The sequence below is a fragment of the Nicotiana tomentosiformis genome, chromosome 4, assembly GCF_000390325.3.
Source record: "Nicotiana tomentosiformis chromosome 4, ASM39032v3, whole genome shotgun sequence".
Lineage (NCBI taxonomy): Eukaryota > Viridiplantae > Streptophyta > Magnoliopsida > Solanales > Solanaceae > Nicotiana > Nicotiana tomentosiformis.
The window spans coordinates 129,995,113-130,014,400 of NC_090815.1; the positions used below are offsets into that span (position 1 = coordinate 129,995,113).

At 36.1% G+C, this 19,288-nt stretch overlaps 2 protein-coding genes across 2 annotated transcripts; both read left to right on the plus strand.

Annotated features, from left to right (window-relative positions):
* The first annotated feature begins 2,688 nt into the window (after positions 1–2,688).
* Positions 2,689–8,462, plus strand: LOC104103910 (protein IQ-DOMAIN 32). Its single transcript, XM_009611868.4, has 6 exons — positions 2,689–2,903; positions 4,322–4,939; positions 5,047–5,235; positions 5,486–5,572; positions 5,683–7,300; positions 8,102–8,462. The coding sequence occupies exons 1-6, from the start codon at positions 2,814–2,816 to the stop codon at positions 8,119–8,121; spliced, it is 2,622 nt and encodes an 873-aa protein (XP_009610163.1). The 5' UTR covers positions 2,689–2,813; the 3' UTR covers positions 8,122–8,462.
* Positions 8,463–16,467: 8,005 nt separating this feature from the next.
* On the plus strand, positions 16,468–18,776 carry LOC104108742 (uncharacterized). Its single transcript, XM_009617856.4, has 2 exons — positions 16,468–16,940; positions 18,545–18,776. The coding sequence occupies exons 1-2, from the start codon at positions 16,584–16,586 to the stop codon at positions 18,572–18,574; spliced, it is 387 nt and encodes a 128-aa protein (XP_009616151.1). The 5' UTR covers positions 16,468–16,583; the 3' UTR covers positions 18,575–18,776.
* The last annotated feature ends 512 nt before the right edge of the window (positions 18,777–19,288 follow it).

Consider the following 19,288-nt stretch of genomic DNA (forward strand, 5'->3'; position numbering starts at 1 on the left):
AAATATCCAAACAGCCTACTTGATAGGTGAATATGTCCATATATATCCCCATGTATACGTTCTAAAAAGGCAGGGGATTCAATGCCAACCTTCATTGGTGATGGTCTAGTGATCATTTTGCCTTGATAACAAGTATCACGAGAAAATTCATTATTTGTAAGAATCTTCAGGTTCTTTAATGGATGCCCACTCAAATTTTCAGTAATTCGTCTCATCATTATTGATCCAGGATGGCCCAAACGGCCATGCCACAACACAAAAAATATTTGAAGTAAACTTCTGATTTACGATAGAGTGTGCTTCAATTGTACTAATCTTTGAATAGTATAAGCTATAAGATAGAGTTGATAACTTTTCTACAATGCACTTCTGTCCAGAAATATTCTTTGTAATACAAACATATTTCATATTCATTTTATCTATCGACTCAACATGATACCCATTTCGGCGGATATCTATAAAACTCAACAAGTTTCTTTGGGACTTGGAGGAGAATAATGCATTGTCTATAATAAGTTTTGTTCCCTCAGACAGAAATATAGTGGCTCTTTTGGAGCCTTCAATCAAACTTATATTACTAGAAATTGTTGAAACATTTGCTTTTTTCTTATGCAAATAAGAAAAGTATTTCTAATCTTTGAATATGGCATGAGTTGTTCCACTATCAATTACACAAATATCTTCATGATTGGTCTTTGATCCAAACATAATTTGAGGGTTATCCATATTCTTCAAAATGACATAAACAAAATAAATATGATAGTAAGCATCATTATCAAATCATAACTTTTATTTATGTAAAACAATTACATAACTATACTATCTATTACAAACAATAAAAATTAAAATATTTACATTTCTACAGATTCATCACCGATCACATGACTTGTTTCTCCTTCCGGGAGTGCAAAGTAATCAGCTACATCCAAATGCATGAAGTCTAAATTATCTTCAGAAATAAAATTTTATTGAGCATTTTTCTCCGTCTTCTTCAGGGAGACTTGATACAGCTCAACCAGGTGCTTTGGCGTACGACAGGTACGTGACCAGTGCCCTTTTCCTCCACATCTATAGCACACATTTTCTGTCTTTGCTGCTTGCACCGCTTCATGCTTTTGTTCCTTTCTTTTCCATTGCTGGAGGTGAGGAGGGTTCTTTGGTGCATTATTATTACCATGATTAGAGTTTCTTCCCCGACCATGGCCATGACCACGACTTGGGCCACGACCTCTTCTATGCTTAGCTTGGTGGAAGTTCGTCTCATTCAGTTCAGGGAATGGACACGAACCAATAGGCCGACTTTCATGATTTTTCATTAATAGCCCATTATGTTGCTCGACTACAAGAAGATGTGAGATAAGTTCAGAATACTTTTTGAATCCCATCTCTCGATATTGCTGTTATATGAGTATATTCGAGGCATGAAAAGTGGTGAAAGTTTTCTCCAACATATCATGATCAGTAATATTATCACCACATAATTTCAATTGGGAAATAATTCTGAACGTAGCAGAATTATACTCACTGATAGATTTAAAATCTTGTAGCCTTAGATGAATCTAATCATAGCGTGCCTGTGGAAGAACGACTATATTCAGGTGGTCATATCTATCTTTCAAATTATTCCACAGTATGACTGGAGGTTTGATACTTGATTTTTGTCCATGATGGTGTCTGCCACACCCATCGCATCAAGATGAATTTCAGCATCAAGGACCCAAGACATGTAGCTTTTGCCCGATATATCCAGAGCTACAAACTCAAGTTTAGAAAGATTTGACATTATTTAGAAAAAAAAAGTTCGTACCTCTGATACTTTCAAAGTATTTGCTCGAGATGGCAGAGTCTCGTGCTGATAACGTGTTATGAAATAAAGACTGTAAAGTAAAGGCAAGTATAGAGAGAAACTGATATATTATTCAACTTCAAACTGATGTACATAATGAACTGAAAACTCCTCTATTTATAGAAGAAAGGAAGTTGCTGTGTAAGCTGCTACTGCAAGCTGCTGTGTAAACTACTACTGCAAGCTGCTGTGTAAACTGCTATTGCAAGCTGCTAGTACAAGCTGCTATTGTATCAGATATAGATAATCTTCTACCGGTGGTAATATTTATCCATAACGGAGTACCGAAAGGATAAACTTTTTCAGGAGGCTTATTTCCAATAAAGTACTAAATAGTAAATATATTTACGGCGGAGTATCATATGAATAAGCTTCTTCAAGAAGCTTCTTTCTAACGGAGTACTAAATGAACATCCATAATATAATATATTTATAACACTATATTCTATAATTATTTAATACTACTCGAGTACTTGTATAGCTGTATTAAGTTAAATTTAAACGTTTTTATCCAATAAAGAAAATATCATTTTCAACTTATTAGATGTGTTGTAAATATGAAAGTTGGATTGAGCGTAAAAACAAGAGTGGGACAAAACAACAACAGATCTGAATTTGGATTTTTTTAAATAGGATAATTCTTGTCTTCAAGTCTCAACGGAAATATATTCATTTCTTTATCTTTTATAAAGACAACTACTGGGGTCTGTAAAAAAAGGAAAATGAAAACCACGGACCTCAAAATACCAAAGTCAGCTAGATTTTAGGAGAGTGTTGAGGTCCGTGGTCTTAAAAAAGTTTTTATCATTTCTTATTTTTTTACTTTTTTAGTATTATTATCAGCTCATCAGGTACAATTTCCAACAGCTATAGAATATCTACTACTAACAACACTGGACCAAAAAAAGGCTAGAGAAGACTGGTCAGGTCAATCAGTGACTGAGAGGGAAAAAAAGAAGAAAAAAATATGGGAAAATCAACAGCTTCTTCTTGTTTCAAGATTATTGCTTGTGGCAGTGATTCAGTCGAACATGATGAACTTGAAACTCCTTCTGAGGTATAAATCTACAACCCCTTTTTCTTAGATCAAATATTGAGTTGTTATTTTACTGATTTTTGTATTGCCTAATTAATAATGTATGTTAAAAATTGGATCTTCTTTGTGTGAAAATGGTTTCTAATGAATCTTGGATCAACCCCTCAAACTGTGAAGTCTGATTCTTGTTTTTCTACAAAATTGTTATTTCCTGTTTTTTTCCCCACTGATAATGTAGCTTAAAAAATGATTTTTTTTGGGTCAGAAAATGGTTTTCAAATGAATGTTGGATCAAAATCCTCTTCTTTTTTGTTTTTCTGCAAATTTGTTAAGTTTTAAGATGATGGGATTTGTCCCTTTATTTTGATCCATGAGTAGAGCTAATTGTTTTTCTTGAATAAAGGAGGGATGTGTGTAGAAAAGTTTTAAAATTTGTCATTGGATCTCAATTATGAGTGCTGGATTGTTAAATGTAGACTGATTAGGTTTGGATTTGAATTTGTAGCTTAGTTGGGAGTTGTTAGATGTGTTCACAACACATCAAGGTTAAATGAGATTGGCTGATATATAATTCAATGTATCTCTAAATGGAAATGGATTGAACTCACTAGTGTTCACATAAAATTTCCATATTTCTTTTTTCGCCCAATATATGCTTGTCTTCCTTCTTTACATTATTATGGCCTTGCTGCTGTGGATTCAGAAATATAAGTTGAGCTGACAATTCCAGCTATGAGACTTTCGCATTATCTACTCCCCCCCGGTTGGTGGATGTGCTTAAGTAGGGAAAAAACAAATCAAGTACTAATTCACTGACATAGATGTGATGAAACATGATTAAGACGACAACCTTGTGTATGATTTCATTCCTTATCTACGGCCTTTGCATGGGAGTTTTTCGGGGTTGTTGTTTTAAGAGAGCGCCCCCCCCCCCCCCCCCCCCCCAAAAAAAAAAAAAAGCATCATCTGTTCCAAAAGTGAATACATGGTAAAGAAGATCTCATTGTCAATGGTTTCATTTTCCTATCTGAGGCCTTTGGACATATTAATTTTTCTTAGTATTTGAAGCTTGATTGATGTTCAGATCATTTTACTACATGCATCATGACTCATTGACATATGTATGTAACTTGATATCAGAAATGCTTAGTCCACAATCTGCACATCGCCCTCTCTTGTCACAATTGATCTATAGAATGGTCTTATTAGGGACTCTGATTTACTTCCAATGCTTCCCCTTTCCTATCTAAACTTTATTGGTAAAGAGACATATTGACAGAATGTGGAAGTGCTAAACTCCTGATACTTGCAAGACGATTTCAGATCATTATGGATGTTCAGTTATATATCTTGCACAACTGACAAAATAACTTTGCAGAATTTAACTTTTGCCATGTTCTTTATTCTTTGTGGATGAATTATTTGAGACATTTTTGTAGAGTAAGAGCTCAAGCGACAAGCGTGGATGGAGTTTCCGCAAGAAATCAGCCAGGCATCGTGTATTAAGCAATACAGTAGTTTCAGAAACACTATCTGGGAACAAGGACTGGCCAGAATCTGCAAATGCCAATCTGCAAACGCAATCTAACTCTACCATTCCAGAGAAGGCATCTGTCATCCAATGGGCAGATGAGAAACCCCAGTTCTCAACAGCCGAGAAGCCCAAGGTCTGCGCAGACGAGAAGCCCCAGATCTTGGTGGACGAGGAGCCCCAAGTCTCGACAGCCGAGAAGCCTCAGATCTTGGAGGATGAGAATCCCCCGGTCTCCAAAGATGAGAAGTCCTTGGTCTCCGAAGACGAAAAGCCCCCGGTTTCCAAAGACGAGAAGCCCCTGGTTTCCGAAGACGAGAAGCCCCTGGTTTCTGAAAATGAGAAGCCGCGCATCTCATTAGACAAGAAGCCCCATGTCTCAACAGATGAGAAACCCATACCCTTATCCGTGGTGGATGCAACACTATCAGAGCCAGTAACATCTAGAGTCAATGATGGTAAAGCTGATGTCACTCCAGATGAGCATGTTGTTATTGTTATCCAGACTGCAGTCAGAGCATTTCTGGTACATTAATTTTGTCTTCTCTTCTTTCCATTGTCTTGACCATTTAATGGTTAAAGCTTTTGGCAAATTATAAAGTTAATTTTGTATTTGATGGTTTCTTCTCCCAGGCAAGAAGAGCTCAACTGAAGCAAAAGCATATAACTAAATTGCAAGCTGCTGTACGTGGACATTTAGTTCGCAGGCATGCTGTCGGAACTCTGCGATGTGTCCAAGCTATTGTCAGAATGCAAGCTATTGTTCGAGCACGCTATGCTAATCGCCTTGCAAAAGGTTCTAGAAACAAGGAGAAGTTAAATGTAAGTATGAAAAGATGAAGAGCTTGATACTATATTGGTAATATTTCTTGCTCAAGCGTAAATCTGAAGGTTTTTGGTCAGCTCGCTTTTGAATCCTAGATTTGACTCTGAGGAACTCTGTACCTATCATTTGAGACATTTCTTTCTTTTCCCTCTTCTCTCCCACCTTTTGGGTGTTGTTTCTGTGCAGAAGCCCTTTCGACTAATTTTTTATCTGATGAATCACATCTCTGATGTTTCATCCTTTCAGGGAAAGGGAAAGGAGAGCTCAGGAACAAAATCAGAGGTCACATACACTTCTATTTCGAAGCTACTAAGCAATAGCTTTGCTCAACAGGTATATATTATAGTCATTTTCCACTATGAGATCTAAAATTTGCGACAATTTTGTTAAATGTGCATCATTTCGTGTCCAAACTGATTTGTCATTTTATCCTTTGGTGCAAGCTCCTTGAATCAACTCCGAAGACCAAAAGTATTAATATTAAGTGTGATCCTTCCAAATCTGATTCAGCCTGGAAATGGTTAGAGAGATGGGTGTCTGTTTCATCACCAGGAAATGAACCGTCAGCACAATTAGAATTATCAGCAGAACAGCAGGAGAAGGAAAGTAGTGTTGAGCACTCCAGCAACCTTATTGAAAGTAAAGTTCTGCTTGATTCTGAGTCAATGGACTTCAGACAGGATGACGAGGTATCGTTATCTGCGGCTCTGTCAGAAAATGACGAACATTTGATCACTTATGATGCAGATAGCTTAGAGGTGCAAGCCGACATACCAGTACCTCCTCAGCCTCAGAATGTTGATGAAACAAATTCAAGAGATGACAATTTCTGTTCTATTCCTACTCAATATAAGGAGTCCGAGCTGCTCCCCGAGTCAGAGACCAATTCTTTCCCTGCTAAGACTGAAGTTGACAGTGAGGATACACATTCCCTTACTGTTGAATCTCCAGAGACGGAGAGCAAACAGGTCGTACATGGATCAAGAAAGGCAAGTAATCCTGCATTTATTGCTGCTCAGACAAAGTTTGAGGAACTCACTTCGGCAGCTAAATCAACCAAAATATCTAGTTTGTCCAATCATAAGACTGAAGACGAATCCAGTGAAGAAACATTTTCATCTATCACTGATCAATCATTTGGGGCAAGGGAAACTGCCATGTCAGAAGCTTCTGTTCCTCATAGTACAAGAGCTCAAGTTGGTGGTTCTGAATGTGGCACCGAGCTTTCTATTTCTTCTACCCTGGACTCACCAGATAGGTCTGAAGTTGGAGCTCGCGAATTTGAGCAGGAACTAAAGCCTTCATACGATCAAACTGCCCATGACAAGAGCAACGGATATCCGCACATTGGAGACGACAGTATAAATGACTTATTGCACCCCGACTATGTTCAGACAGGGACAGAGGATCCTACCGATAATGCTAACAGTGAGCTTAAAGATGTTATGGTCAGTTCAGATCTATCACACGAGGAGAAGCCAGAGAAAAAATCAGTTAATGTTCAAATAGAACAAGAAGCTAAGACGGATCGGCTATACAAAGTGTCACCAGACGCATCTCCAAGGAGCCATGTAACTGTCCCTGAATCCCAAGGGACACCTTCTAGTCAGGTGTCAGTGAATCCTAAGAAGATCAAAAGTGAAAAAAGTGGATCAAATCCCAAGCGTCATGCCTCATCTGCTGGCAAAAAGTCTCCTTCGATACCAATCCATGGTTCAGGTACAGCTAGTTCGGAACAATTACCTAAGGATCATAAAAATGGGAAGCGACGGAATTCTTTCGGTTCAGCAAAAGCTGGACAAGTTGAACAGCAGGAGCCTAGAGATAGCGGTAGTAGCAGTTCTCTCCCAAGTTACATGCAAGCAACAGAATCTGCAAAAGCCAAAGCTCTCCCAAATAGCTCTCCGAGATCTAGTCCAGATGTCCACAATAAAGATGAATTCATTAAAAAGAGACACTCGCTTCCTGGTTCAAATGGTAGGCAAGGTTCACCTCGTATCCAGCGGTCTTTGTCTAATGCACAGCACGGTGCAAAGGGAAACGGAACTCAATCTCCACAGGGTATTTCCTACACCTTCAGATGTTCATACAATTCATTGCTTATCTAATCGTCATAAAAAAGTTATTGTTATTATCTAATGCCATGAAAAACAGTATGAGTTGAGAGGGTTGTAGTATGGCAAGGGTGTCTCATGGATTGATGCAGTTTCTCGATTTTGGACCTATTAATCCCGTCCTCCAACCATTTCCTACCTGCTTCCCCTAAGGATGAAATCAAGTAATAATATCCTACTATTCTGAAAACTACTAACACTATGCTCATGTGGTGGCATATTGATGTAGATGAGTAGAAGACCCCTTAGTGATTGAGCAACTAACAAATGGTATCAACTACCTGCTTGAACTTGCAATTTCAGCACTTTTTATGCAGACCAAATCTTTTCTCACATATGCTCATCACCTTGCATTTATTCTTCATCTTAGATTCTGTTTTTTCTGGTTTCGGCTAACTACTCTACTTCTTTGTTATATGATATTCTTTAATATGACTTAGCCTTAATACTTTCATAGACACCAACATTATTGATTGTGAAGCATGCTTGAGTCTCCCCTAGATTTGGCAATTCATTTTGAGTTTCCTTTAAAGGTCCTCTTATCCGTAAAATAATTTCATGCAAATTCTTGACAGTTGGTACAGGCTTTAAGGTTCAAATGGATGATAATTCACTGTAATTTTTTTGTGATGAATATTGTGGCTCACCAAGATTCTTTGAAGCTTGAACTGGCTTTCAACCCCCCTCCCCCAAACACAATTCTGAGCTCTATGGAGTTTTTCTTAACGTGTAAAATGTGTCTTTTCAGAGAGGAAATGGCAGCGATGAGTAGAGTTCCTCAGCGACACAACGGATGGCATATGATGGATTGGCGCTTTCTTTGACTGCTGGTCCTCTGCTCTTAGGAACTCCATAGCAAAGCCATGCCCTGGACTATTGTTTATTTGTGAAGAAAAATGTAGAAAGAATTATTTTTCTTGTAAATTTACTATTTGCTCATGCCTACTCAAACCCTCCCCCTTTCTTTTTCAAGGATTTTGTTTGAGATGCTTGTTCTTTTTTTCCTTTACATCACCATTTGTGTGTATCTTTATAATATTGTGTGCTTTTCTGGCTGATGTATTTCTGACTGCTAATGAGAAGTTTGGGAGAGTTGTTTTCAGTTGAAATTGCTGTCAACCCCTCCCCTGGTTTCCACTCTATAGGTATCTAAGTTTATTTGAGTCTTTTGATATTAGGTGAAAATGGCCTTTAAGATTATTGAATTAAAGCAAGTACCCTTTTGCTTTGGATCTCGAACAAGAAATGTACAAAACAGAATAGTTACGAAAAGGTATAAACTAAACTGTTAGAAAAAGATGCAATTTTCTAAAGAAAAAAGAATGACATGAAAATAAATTTGTGTTCTCTTCCTCTTTATAGTTTATGAATGGCAAAAATAAAGCAGCATACAAGCAAAGTCTCTTTTGATCATCAGAAAATGAATCAATAATGTTTAAAAGCCTCCAAGATGAATCCAAGTAAGCAATACACAGCTTATCACATCCCTAGGAATTGATGGTCTAAAATAAGGGTAGCTCGGTGCACGAAGCATCTCGCGTTAATGCAGAATCGGAGGAAGAGCCGCACTGCAAGAAATGTGCTGTAGGCAACCTACCTTAATGCAAAGAAGACTAAATACAACACAAAAATATTAAGTTTTCTTCTTCTTTCAAAATCCTTAATTTTGTTAGAGCATAAGTTTCTAGCTCCGCATTGAGTATACGAGGTCCGTCAACTTAACCAATGACCTGACCCTCTGTTTGGATGGTCGTTACCCATGGTTTCATAATGTACAGTATCGTATTGTATTGTACTGTGCTAATAAATACAATATTTTGATATACTGTATCGTTTGTTTAATAAGTATAATGCGTAAATGAAATAAGTAACCATGCAAAAACCATCAAATCCGTGGTTACAAAAATGAGCATTTTCATAGTTATATAGCAACAAGGTTATAATTTTAAGAACAATGAAAACAAATATGGTATCAATAAAAATAATATAATAATGAATCAAGCAACCATCCAAACAGGGGGTTAATTTACATCTTAAGTATGGTGGCCAGAAATTAAGCTCCATCACCACAGGAGCGGCTCAACAAAGTTGGTGGCCTAAAGTCAAATTGTATTAAGAGGTCTATTTCACAAAATTCTTGTAACAGTTAGACACAAAAGAGCTTCTGTTCTAATCAATGAGTCAATTAAATATGAGAAAGTAGATAAATCAAAGAAACAGAGTTTGAAATTGGAAAGAGAAATTTCAATTGTGAAAGAAAAGAGGAAAAATTAGAACGGAAGAGGAAAATAAATATGCTACTAACAAGACGGAGATTTATTGCTTTTTACTCACTCATTTGTACATTCTTAACCAAATAAACAAATATTAAAATTTGGACTATCGCATAAGATATATAATACATAATAATATAGTATAATATTTTTGGGCCCCTCTAGAATTTGGGGCCCAAGGCAATGGCTTGAGCAGCCTTACCCTCCGGCTGGACCTGGATCACCATAGGGCTGAAAGTTATAGAAGATTTAACCCAAGTAGCCGTTCACCTAATTTCTTAAATTTAAAATAACCGGCGGATATATAATATAGATATAATTCATGTACAATATATGTATAACTATGTATAATTACTATATAATCTATGTATACCGATTAGATAAAGTAAATATTAATTATGGACGGCTATTTGGATTACAATCCCAAAGTTATAAAACAATAGTACAATCACATTCGGTGTTTGAACAAAACAAATCAAATTAATTTTTGAGTCACGTTTGTACGTCACCTAATTTTAGTTAAGTGATTAAAAGTTACATGAAAAATACATATCTTATCTTCATTAGTTGAATAACACTTGTGTGTGAATACACTACCAAAATTATAGGGCTGTCAAATTTAGCTCAAGCTCAAATGACCTGTTCAAGGATGGGTGGCTATTGACACGCTCATTTATTCAGCTTAGCCTATCTTGATCTAACTTATCTAACCCGTTTAAAGTTGACCTGATTTTTAGTCCAAATTGATCTATAAGTAATTTTGCCAAAATATCTTAGAAATAATTCTTTTTTGTTTGATATGTTATAAGGTTATATGACCAAAATAAAAGGAAAAAAATCTTATTTAATAATTTTACAATTCATAAGAAAACAACACATATTAATTAAAAGTTTGGTTAAAATTGGGCGGGTTGGGCTATAATCAAAATTTTAGTCCATCTTGACCCAATTCATCTTAGTCAAAATAACTTTTGGGTACATTTATTGATTTAGTCCATTTTGACCCAAAAGCAATCCACCCGTCCATTTGACACCCCTGCAAAATTATGTCTCGCACATCTTGCCCTTAATTCCCTTTTTCTATTAACAAATGAGAATTCCCTTTTTTTTTTGCTATTAATTTCGTAAGACTAAATGGCTAAAAAAGAACAGAACAATTATAAAATAAAAACTGTAAAGTAAAGACAAGTATAGAGAGAAATTGATATATTATTCAAACTTCAAACTTATGTACATAATGAACTGAAAACTCCTCTATTTATAGAATAAAGGAAGCAGCTGCGAGGCTTTTAAGGAAGCAGCTGCAAGGCTTTTATTTAGCTGCTTGTAAGCTGTCTGCATGAGCTGCTTGCAACATGCCTGTTTAATAAGAAGCTGCTGCAAATCATTTCATTGAGCTGCTTGCAACCTGCCTGCATCAGCTGCTTGTAGATAAATTTCAACAGAATACTAAATGGATAATCTTCTTCAGGAAAATTATCTATAGCGGAGTAATAAATAAACATCCACAATATAATTATTTTTATAACACTCCCCCTTGGATGTTCATTAAAAGATATTGTGCCTCGTTAAAACCTTATTAGGGAAAATCCAGTGAGAAAAATCCTAGTGAAGGAAAAAGAGTACACAATATCTAGTAATACGCATTTCTAGCTGCCTCATTAAAAACCTTATAAGGAAAACCCTGTGGGAAAAAACCTTAGTAAGGAAAAGAGTACATCGCGTATTTTACTCCCCCTGATGAAAACCTTGTTTCAAATATTTGAGTCTTCGCATTCCAATCTTGTATACCATCTTCTCAAAAGTTGAAGTTGGTAAAGATTTAGTGAATAAATCTGCCGGATTGTCACTTGAACGGATTTGCTGCACATCAATATCACCATTTTTTTGAAGATCGTGTGTGTAGAGTAATTTTGGTAAAATGTGCTTCGTTCTATAACCTTTTATAAATCCTCCCTTCAATTGGGCTATGCATGCAGCATTGTCTTCGTATAAAATTGTGGATCTTGTATCACACTCCAAACCACATTTTTCTTGAATAAAATGAATCACTGATCTCAACCATACGCATTCCCTACTTGCTTCATGAATAACTATTATCTCAGCATGATTTGAAGAAGTAGCAACAATTGACTGCTTTGTGGAGCACCATGATATGACAGTACCTCCACATGTAAACACGTACCCGGTTTGAGATCGAGCTTTATGGGGATCAGATAAATAACCTGCATCTGCATAACCAACAAGATCTGCGCTACCTTTGTTAGCATAAAACAAACCCATATCAAAGAGTTCCCTTTAAATATCGCAAAATATGCTTAATCCCATTCCAATATCTCCGAGTAGGAGAAGAACTATATCTTGCTAGTAAATTAACAAAAAATGTTATGTTAGGCCTTGTAGCATTAACAAGATACATAAGTGCACCAATTGCACTGAGATAGAGTGTTTCATGATCAAGGAGTTCCTCATCCTCTTCTGGAGGTCAGAACGGGTCCTTATTCACTTCAAGTGATCGAACAACCATTGATATACTCAATGGGTGCGCTTTGTCCATGTAAAAGCATTATAAGACCCTTTCTGTATAGGTAGATTGATGCATAAAGATCCCGTTTGCTAAATGTTCAATTTGCAATCCAAGACAAAGTTTTGTTTTTCCAAGATCTTTCATCTCAAATTCTTTCTTAAGATATTCAATTGCCTTTTGGAGCTCTTCTGGAGTTCCAACAAGATTTATATCATCAACATAAACAACAAGTATAACAAATTCTGATGTCATTTTCTTTATAAAAATACATGGACAAATAACATCATTTATGTAACCCTCTTTCAGTAAATATTCACTAAGAAGATTATACCACATGCGCCCAGATTGCTTTAAACCATACAAAGATCTTTGTAATCTGATTGAATACATTTTCCGAGATTTCGAATATGCTTCAGGCATTTTAAATCCTTCAGGGATTTTCATGTAAATATCATTATCAAGTGACCCGTACAGACAAGCTGTAACCACATCCATCATATGTATTTCAAGTCTTTCACGTAAGGCTAAACTGATGAGATATCGAAATGTTATGGCATCCATAACTGGTGAATATGTTCCTTCATAATCGACTCCAGGTCGTTGTGAGAATCCTTGTGCGACAAGGCGAGCCTTGTATCTTTCAACTTTATTTTGGTCATTCCTTTTTCGCACAAAAACACATTTATGATCAACTGATTTTACACCAGCAGGTGTTTGGACTACTGGTCCAAAGACCTCTCTTTTAGAAAGTGTGTTCAATTCTGATTGAATTGTCCCTTGCCATTTTGGCCAATCAGATCTTTGTTGACATTTTTCGACAGATCGGTGTTCACAATCCTTACTATCTTGCATAATGTTAAGTGCAACATTATATGCAAAAATATTATCCACCACTATTTCAGATCGATTTAAATTAATCCCATCACCAGTAGAACTTATTAAAAGTTCTTCACTCACTTGAGTCTCGGGTTCATTGATTTCTTCAGGAATCTCAGAACTAATCAGATCTTGGGTCTCTTCAGGAGATCCCTTCATATTATCATTTTGATCATTTGTCGATTTTCTTTTTCTAAGATTTCGATCCTTAGAACCCAAAGGCCTACCACGCTTCAGGCGTGCTTTAGGTTCACTAGTTCTTATGCTAGTAGATGGTCCTGCTGGGACATCAATTCGTATAGGCATATTCTCTGCAGGGATATGTGACTTAGTTATCCTTTTCAAATCAGTAAACGCGTCTGGCATTTGATTTGCTATATTTTGTAAATGGATGATCTTCTAGACCTCCTGATTATATATAGGGGTACGTGGATCAAAATGAGATAATGATGAAACTTTCCACATAATTTCTCTTTTGATTTTCTTTTTCTCTCCTCCTAATTGTGGGAAATTTATTTTATCAAATCGACAATCTGCAAATCGAGCAGTAAATAAATCTCCCATCAATAGTTCAAGATAGCGAATAATAGAGGGTGATTCAAACCCAATATATATTCCTAACCTTCTTTAGGGGCCCATCTTACTGCGCTGTGGTGGTGCTATTGGCACATATACAACACATTCAAAATTTTGTATATGTGCAATATTTAGTTCATGACCAAAAATTAATTATAACTGAGAATATTTATTATAATGTGTTGGTCTGAGACGGATAAGTGATGCTGCGTGCAAGATAGCATGGCCCCAAACAGTAGTGGGCAATTTTATTTTCATAAGTAGTGGTCTTGTTATCAATTGCAGCCGTTTAAATAAATGACTCTGCAAGGCCATTTTGAGTATGAACATAAGCTACATGATGTTCAACTTTTATTCCAACTGATAGACAGTAATTATCAAAAGCTTGAGATGAGAATTCTCCAGCATTATCAAGGCAAATAGCCTTTATAGGATACTCTGGAAATTGTGCCCTTAATCAAATTATTTGGGCTAATAACTTTGCAAACGCCAGGTTGCGAGATGATAGTAGGCAATCATGAGATCATCTTGAAGATGCTTCTATTAGGACCATAAAATATCTAAACAGCCCACTTGGTGGGTGAATAGGTCCACATATATCCCCATGTATACGTTCTAAAAAGGTAGGGGACTCAATGCCAACCTTCATTGGTGATGATCTAGTGATCATTTTGCCTTGATACCAAGCATCACAAGAAAATTCATCATTTGTAAGAATCTTCAGGTTCTTTAATGGATGCCCACTCGAATTTTCAGTAATTCGTCTCATCACTATTGATCCAGGATGGCCCAAACGGCCATGCCAAAGCACAAAAGTATATGAATCGATAAACTTCTGGTTTACGATAGAGTGTGCTTCAACTGTACTAATCTTTGAATAGTATAAGCCAGAAGATAAAGTTGGTAACTTTTCTACAATACATTTTTGGCCAGAAATATTCTTTGTAATACAAAGATATTCCACGTTCATTTCATCTATTGTCTCAACATGATACCCATTTCGGCGGATATCTATAAAACTCAACAAGTTTCTTCGGGACTTAGAGGAGAATAATGTATTGTCTCTAATAAGTTTTGTTCCCTTAGACAGAAATACAATAGCTCTTCCGGAGCCTTCAATCAAACTTATATTACCAGAAATTGTAGAAATATTTGCTTTTTTCCTTATGCAAAGAAGAAAAGTATTTTTAATCTTTGAATATGGCATGAGTTGTTCCACTATCAATTACACAAATATCTTCATGATTGGTCTTTGATCCAAACATAATTTGATGATTATCCATATTCTTCAAAATGACATAAACAAAATAAATATGATAGTAAACATTATTATCAAAGTATAACTTTTATTTATGTACAACAATTACATAACCATACTATCTACTACAAACAACAAAAAATTAAATATTTACATTTCTATAGATTCACTACCGATCACATGACTTGCTTCTCCTTCTGGGAGTGCAAAATAATCAGCTACATCCAAATGCATGAAGTCTAAATTATCTTCAGAAATAGAATTTGCTTCAGCATTTTTCTCTGTCTTCTTCAGGGAGGCTTGATACAGCTCAACCAGGTACTTTGGCGTACGACATGTACGTGACCAATGCCCTTTTCCTCCACATCTATAGCATGCATTTTCTGGCTTTGCTTCTTGCACTGCTTCATGCTTTTGTTCTTTCCTTTTCCACTGCTGGTGGTGAGGAGGGTTCTTTGGTGTATTGTTATTACCACGATTAGAGTTTCCTCCCCGACCACGGCCATGACCACGACTGGGGCCACGTCCTTTTCCACGCTTAGCTTGATGAAAGTTCGTCTCATTCACTTCACGGAATGGACAAGAACCAGTAGGTCGGCTTTCATGGTTTTTCATTAATAGCCCATTATGTTGCTCGACTATAAGAAGATGTGAGATAAGTTCAGAATACTTTTTAAATCCTATCTCTCGATATTGCTGCTGCAGGAGCATATTCGAGGCATGAAAAGTGGTGAAAATTTTCTCCAACATATCATGATCAGTAATATTATCACCACATAGTTTCAATTGGGAAATAATTCTAAATATAGCAGAATTATACTCATTGATAGATTTAAAATCTTGTAGCCTTAGATGAGTCCAATCATAACGTGCCTGTGAAAGAACAACCATTTTTCAAATTATTCCACAGGTGATGGCGTATGAATATCATTGCTTTGGCACGGTCTTGGTTTGATGCCTGATTTTTATCTTTGATGGTGTCTGCCAGACCCATCGCATCAAGATGAATTTCGGCATCAAGCATCCAAGACATGTAGCTTTTGCCCGATATATCTAGGGCTACAAACTCAAGTTTAGAAAGATTTGACATTATTTAGAAAAAGAAAGTTCGTACATCTGATACTTTCAAAGTATTTTCTCGAGATGGCAGAGTCTCGTGCTGATTACGTGTTATAAAATAAAAAATGTAAAGTAAAGACAAGTATAGAGAGAAATTGATATATTATTCAAACTTCAAACTTATGTACATAATGAACTGAAAACTCCTCTATTTATAGAAGAAAGGAAGTAGTTGCGAGACTTTTCAGGAAGTAGCTGCAAGGTTTTTCTTTAGCTGCTTGTAAGCTGTCTGCATGAGCTGCTTGCAACCTACCTGTTTAATAAGAAGGTGCTGCAAATCATTTAATTGAGCTGTTTGCTACCTGCCTGCATCAGCTACTTGTAGATAAATTTCAACAGAGTACTAAATGGATATTATCTATAGCAAAGTAATAAATGAACATTCACAATATAATTATTTTCATAACAAGAACATAAATATGTCGAAGCCAAAAGAGTAGTAATAATAAAAGGTATTGTCAAAATAATGTTTTCAATAATGAAATAAATTTATTAAACCGAATATATTCTCCTTTTTCTTTTCACAAATATATACTCCTCAAAGGAGAGGGGAAGTGGAAATTAGTGTTTGAGAGACAAAAGAGAAGGAATAAGAGCAAAGATGTTGAAATTCTTGTCGAAGGTGAAAATCGAATTCAATGCCTTAGACCCAAGAATAGCTTCATGTATGGAGTTTTTGGCTCAATGTAATGCTCCTAAAGCCAAAGAATCAAACCCAAGTTGCCAGGTTCAAGTCAAGCGCCGCACCGATGACCATCCACCCCAAATCACAGTCACCTTCGTCAATGGTGTCGAGCAAAGCTATGATGCTACTTCTACACCGGCACAGAACATCCGTACTATGATTCTAGAAAAGGGTCAGTATCTTGAGACTGAACAAATGTTCCGTGAAGCTGGTGAGAAATGGCCTGTTGTTATTCCTGATGAAGAGCTTCAACAGCCATTTCTCGGAATAAAGGTTGGTGCTTTCCCTATTTTTGTTGATGCTTAGTGGTTTTTTGTTATGATTTGGTTGAGGCATATCGTCGAACAGATTGAGTGTATAGCTTTTCAACCTGCTTATGCTTATTTTGTGGTGAGAAAAAACAAAATTTTATAAGAGAAGTAGATGTTTTACTTTATATATGTGATTTCTGGATGTTAGAGTTTATTTGTTATACTCTAAAGGGTTGTCAAATTGAGCAGAATGAAGATGTGTTGTTGTACTAGTTAGGCGAAATTAGTGTACTTAATTGATTTTCCTAATAGGACACAACTTTAATATAACTGGCATAATACATAGTAGACCAAGAATAACAGGTTGAAATCTTTGTAACATTTTCAGTTCTCCTTGATATCAAAATCTTTGACCTGACATTTTGTTTCCCAGTTCTAAATAATGCCACTCTAACTGTGTGTGACTGAGTTGTAAAAGTGCTGAGCTAAAGGGTTACTATGCCCCGCACCTCTAGTTACAGGCAGTGTGGTAGTTTTGAGGAGCGTTCAGGATTGAATCCAGAGCCTTGGAAAAATTTGTTTAAAATCAAATTATAGAAGAATTTAGTAGCTTTCTGACTTTAAGACAATCATTCATAAGAGAAAGTATTTGTTTCTATGTACTGATTTTGTTACCATTGGAAGTGTTACTCATATTGGTATGCTCCACGATCAGTTGCTAGGTACTAGTCTAGGGAGGCTGGTTACCTAGAAGTTCCTGTCGGAACAGCTAAATGTTTGATGCAGATTTTAAAATTTTGAGCATGACATGATCACAGGGTTAAGGATTGAGTGCGGAAATATTAAAGTGTGACATCTTGACAGAAATGTGAATGGTGAGGTGAAATCTAGAGTGTTAAGTTTCAACAGTTACTAGTTGGCAGTTGCCCATACTTTATGTTGCCTAAGAAATTCTTACAGAGCTTCACTTAGTCGACTTATTGTGAAGTTCTAAAACCAGGTAAGATCAAATCTATCTTTAAAAAAATGTAAAAGGCTGATTTTGAACTTCTGATCGTGGGTGTATGATGTCTGGATATTTGGACACCACTTTGACACTGAGTTTGGCTATTGATGTGTGCTGCTTTGGAGTCTCTTCTTCTTTTTCATCTTGTTCCCTACTCTTCATTGCATCTTGTTCTTCTCTGTCCTGCTCGTCCTCCAGTGTGCTTCTTCTTTATGAATATGAAAGCGATTTGGACACTGGAAGTACATGCATTTCATTTAAGGAGAGATGAAATCTTTCTCGCTATCCCTTTACTTTCTAGAGGAAAGATTAAGCCTTCTAAGAAGATCATATCTAGCATATATAATGTTCTACTCCCCAAAATGGTGAAACTTTTCGTAATCAGATAACCTCGGATTCCTTCATAAAAAAAAATTAAAAAAAATCGGATAACCTTGTATCCACATTGGTGCTGCGTAGGTTAAACTTTGAAATTGTTCCCTACTTTCGGGGTGGGGGAGGGAGGTTAGTTTTTTTTTTTTGGTAGCCAAGTGTTCCTGGAGTGAGTTTGTCTATTGTTATTCCTATTTATTTATTTATATTGTTGTTTTTCTAACTTTCATTTATGTGCAAATTTTTAGCCAAAGAAAGCAGAAGAGAAGAAGCAGTAATCACAGCTACTCACGTTTAGCTTCTTGTTGGGGCATTTTCTCAGCCCTGAAATGCCTTTTTACAGTCCTCATTTCTTCTACAGTTAGCTCTGAAATGCCTTTTTACAGTCCTCATTTCTTCTACAGTTCTACCCTTTGTCCTGCGAAAAAATAATATTTCCTTTCTAAAGATTTTATTTGATTTTGGAATTGACTCAGGCGATGATATGTGCATTCAAGGGTCATCTTTAAGTTTTACCACACAGTTAACATTTAGTAGCTCTGTTGCGAAGTGCTAGTCTGTTTTATAACATAATGAGTTGCGCATTTTCTTTTATATGTTTACTACCCGACCAAATATTAGTTGTTTTGGAAAACTAAATTTGTTTCAAATATTTTATATTTTAGAATAATAGGAAGTCATTTAGTACTTTCTTCCCTATTAGTGAGTATCAATTAAGTGAGAAAGAGAGAAATAGTATTAGACAAAATACTCTTATGGCTAAAACTAATAAATGTCTTTCACTTTGAGTCCCTACACATTGTATTATCAATTTAGAGTATTCTATAACCAAACTACATTTGTGGGATTTAGCAAAAATATGGCAGATGAACGGATTTATGATTTAACGCATGAGAAATTTCAACTGTGAAACGTCATATCTAACAATTATCTGAGGCTCATTGACGAGTCACTGGCAAAATAAATATACTAAGTTGAGCATTTTCCATAGA

What these genes read in the sequence shown, in the direction of transcription:
- LOC104108742 (XM_009617856.4), top strand. Translation starts at nt 16,584, where the DNA reads ATGTTGAAATTCTTGTCGAAGGTGAAAATCGAATTCAATGCCTTAGAC. An exon ending in AGCCATTTCTCGGAATAAAG is followed by an intron (nt 16,941 to 18,544) that starts GTTGGTGCTTTC and finishes GCAAATTTTTAG; the next exon opens with CCAAAGAAAGCAGAAGAGAA.
- LOC104103910 (XM_009611868.4), top strand. Translation starts at nt 2,814, where the DNA reads ATGGGAAAATCAACAGCTTCTTCTTGTTTCAAGATTATTGCTTGTGGC. An exon ending in AACTTGAAACTCCTTCTGAG is followed by an intron (nt 2,904 to 4,321) that starts GTATAAATCTAC and finishes ACATTTTTGTAG; the next exon opens with AGTAAGAGCTCAAGCGACAA. An exon ending in CGGAACTCAATCTCCACAGG is followed by an intron (nt 7,301 to 8,101) that starts GTATTTCCTACA and finishes GTGTCTTTTCAG; the next exon opens with AGAGGAAATGGCAGCGATGA.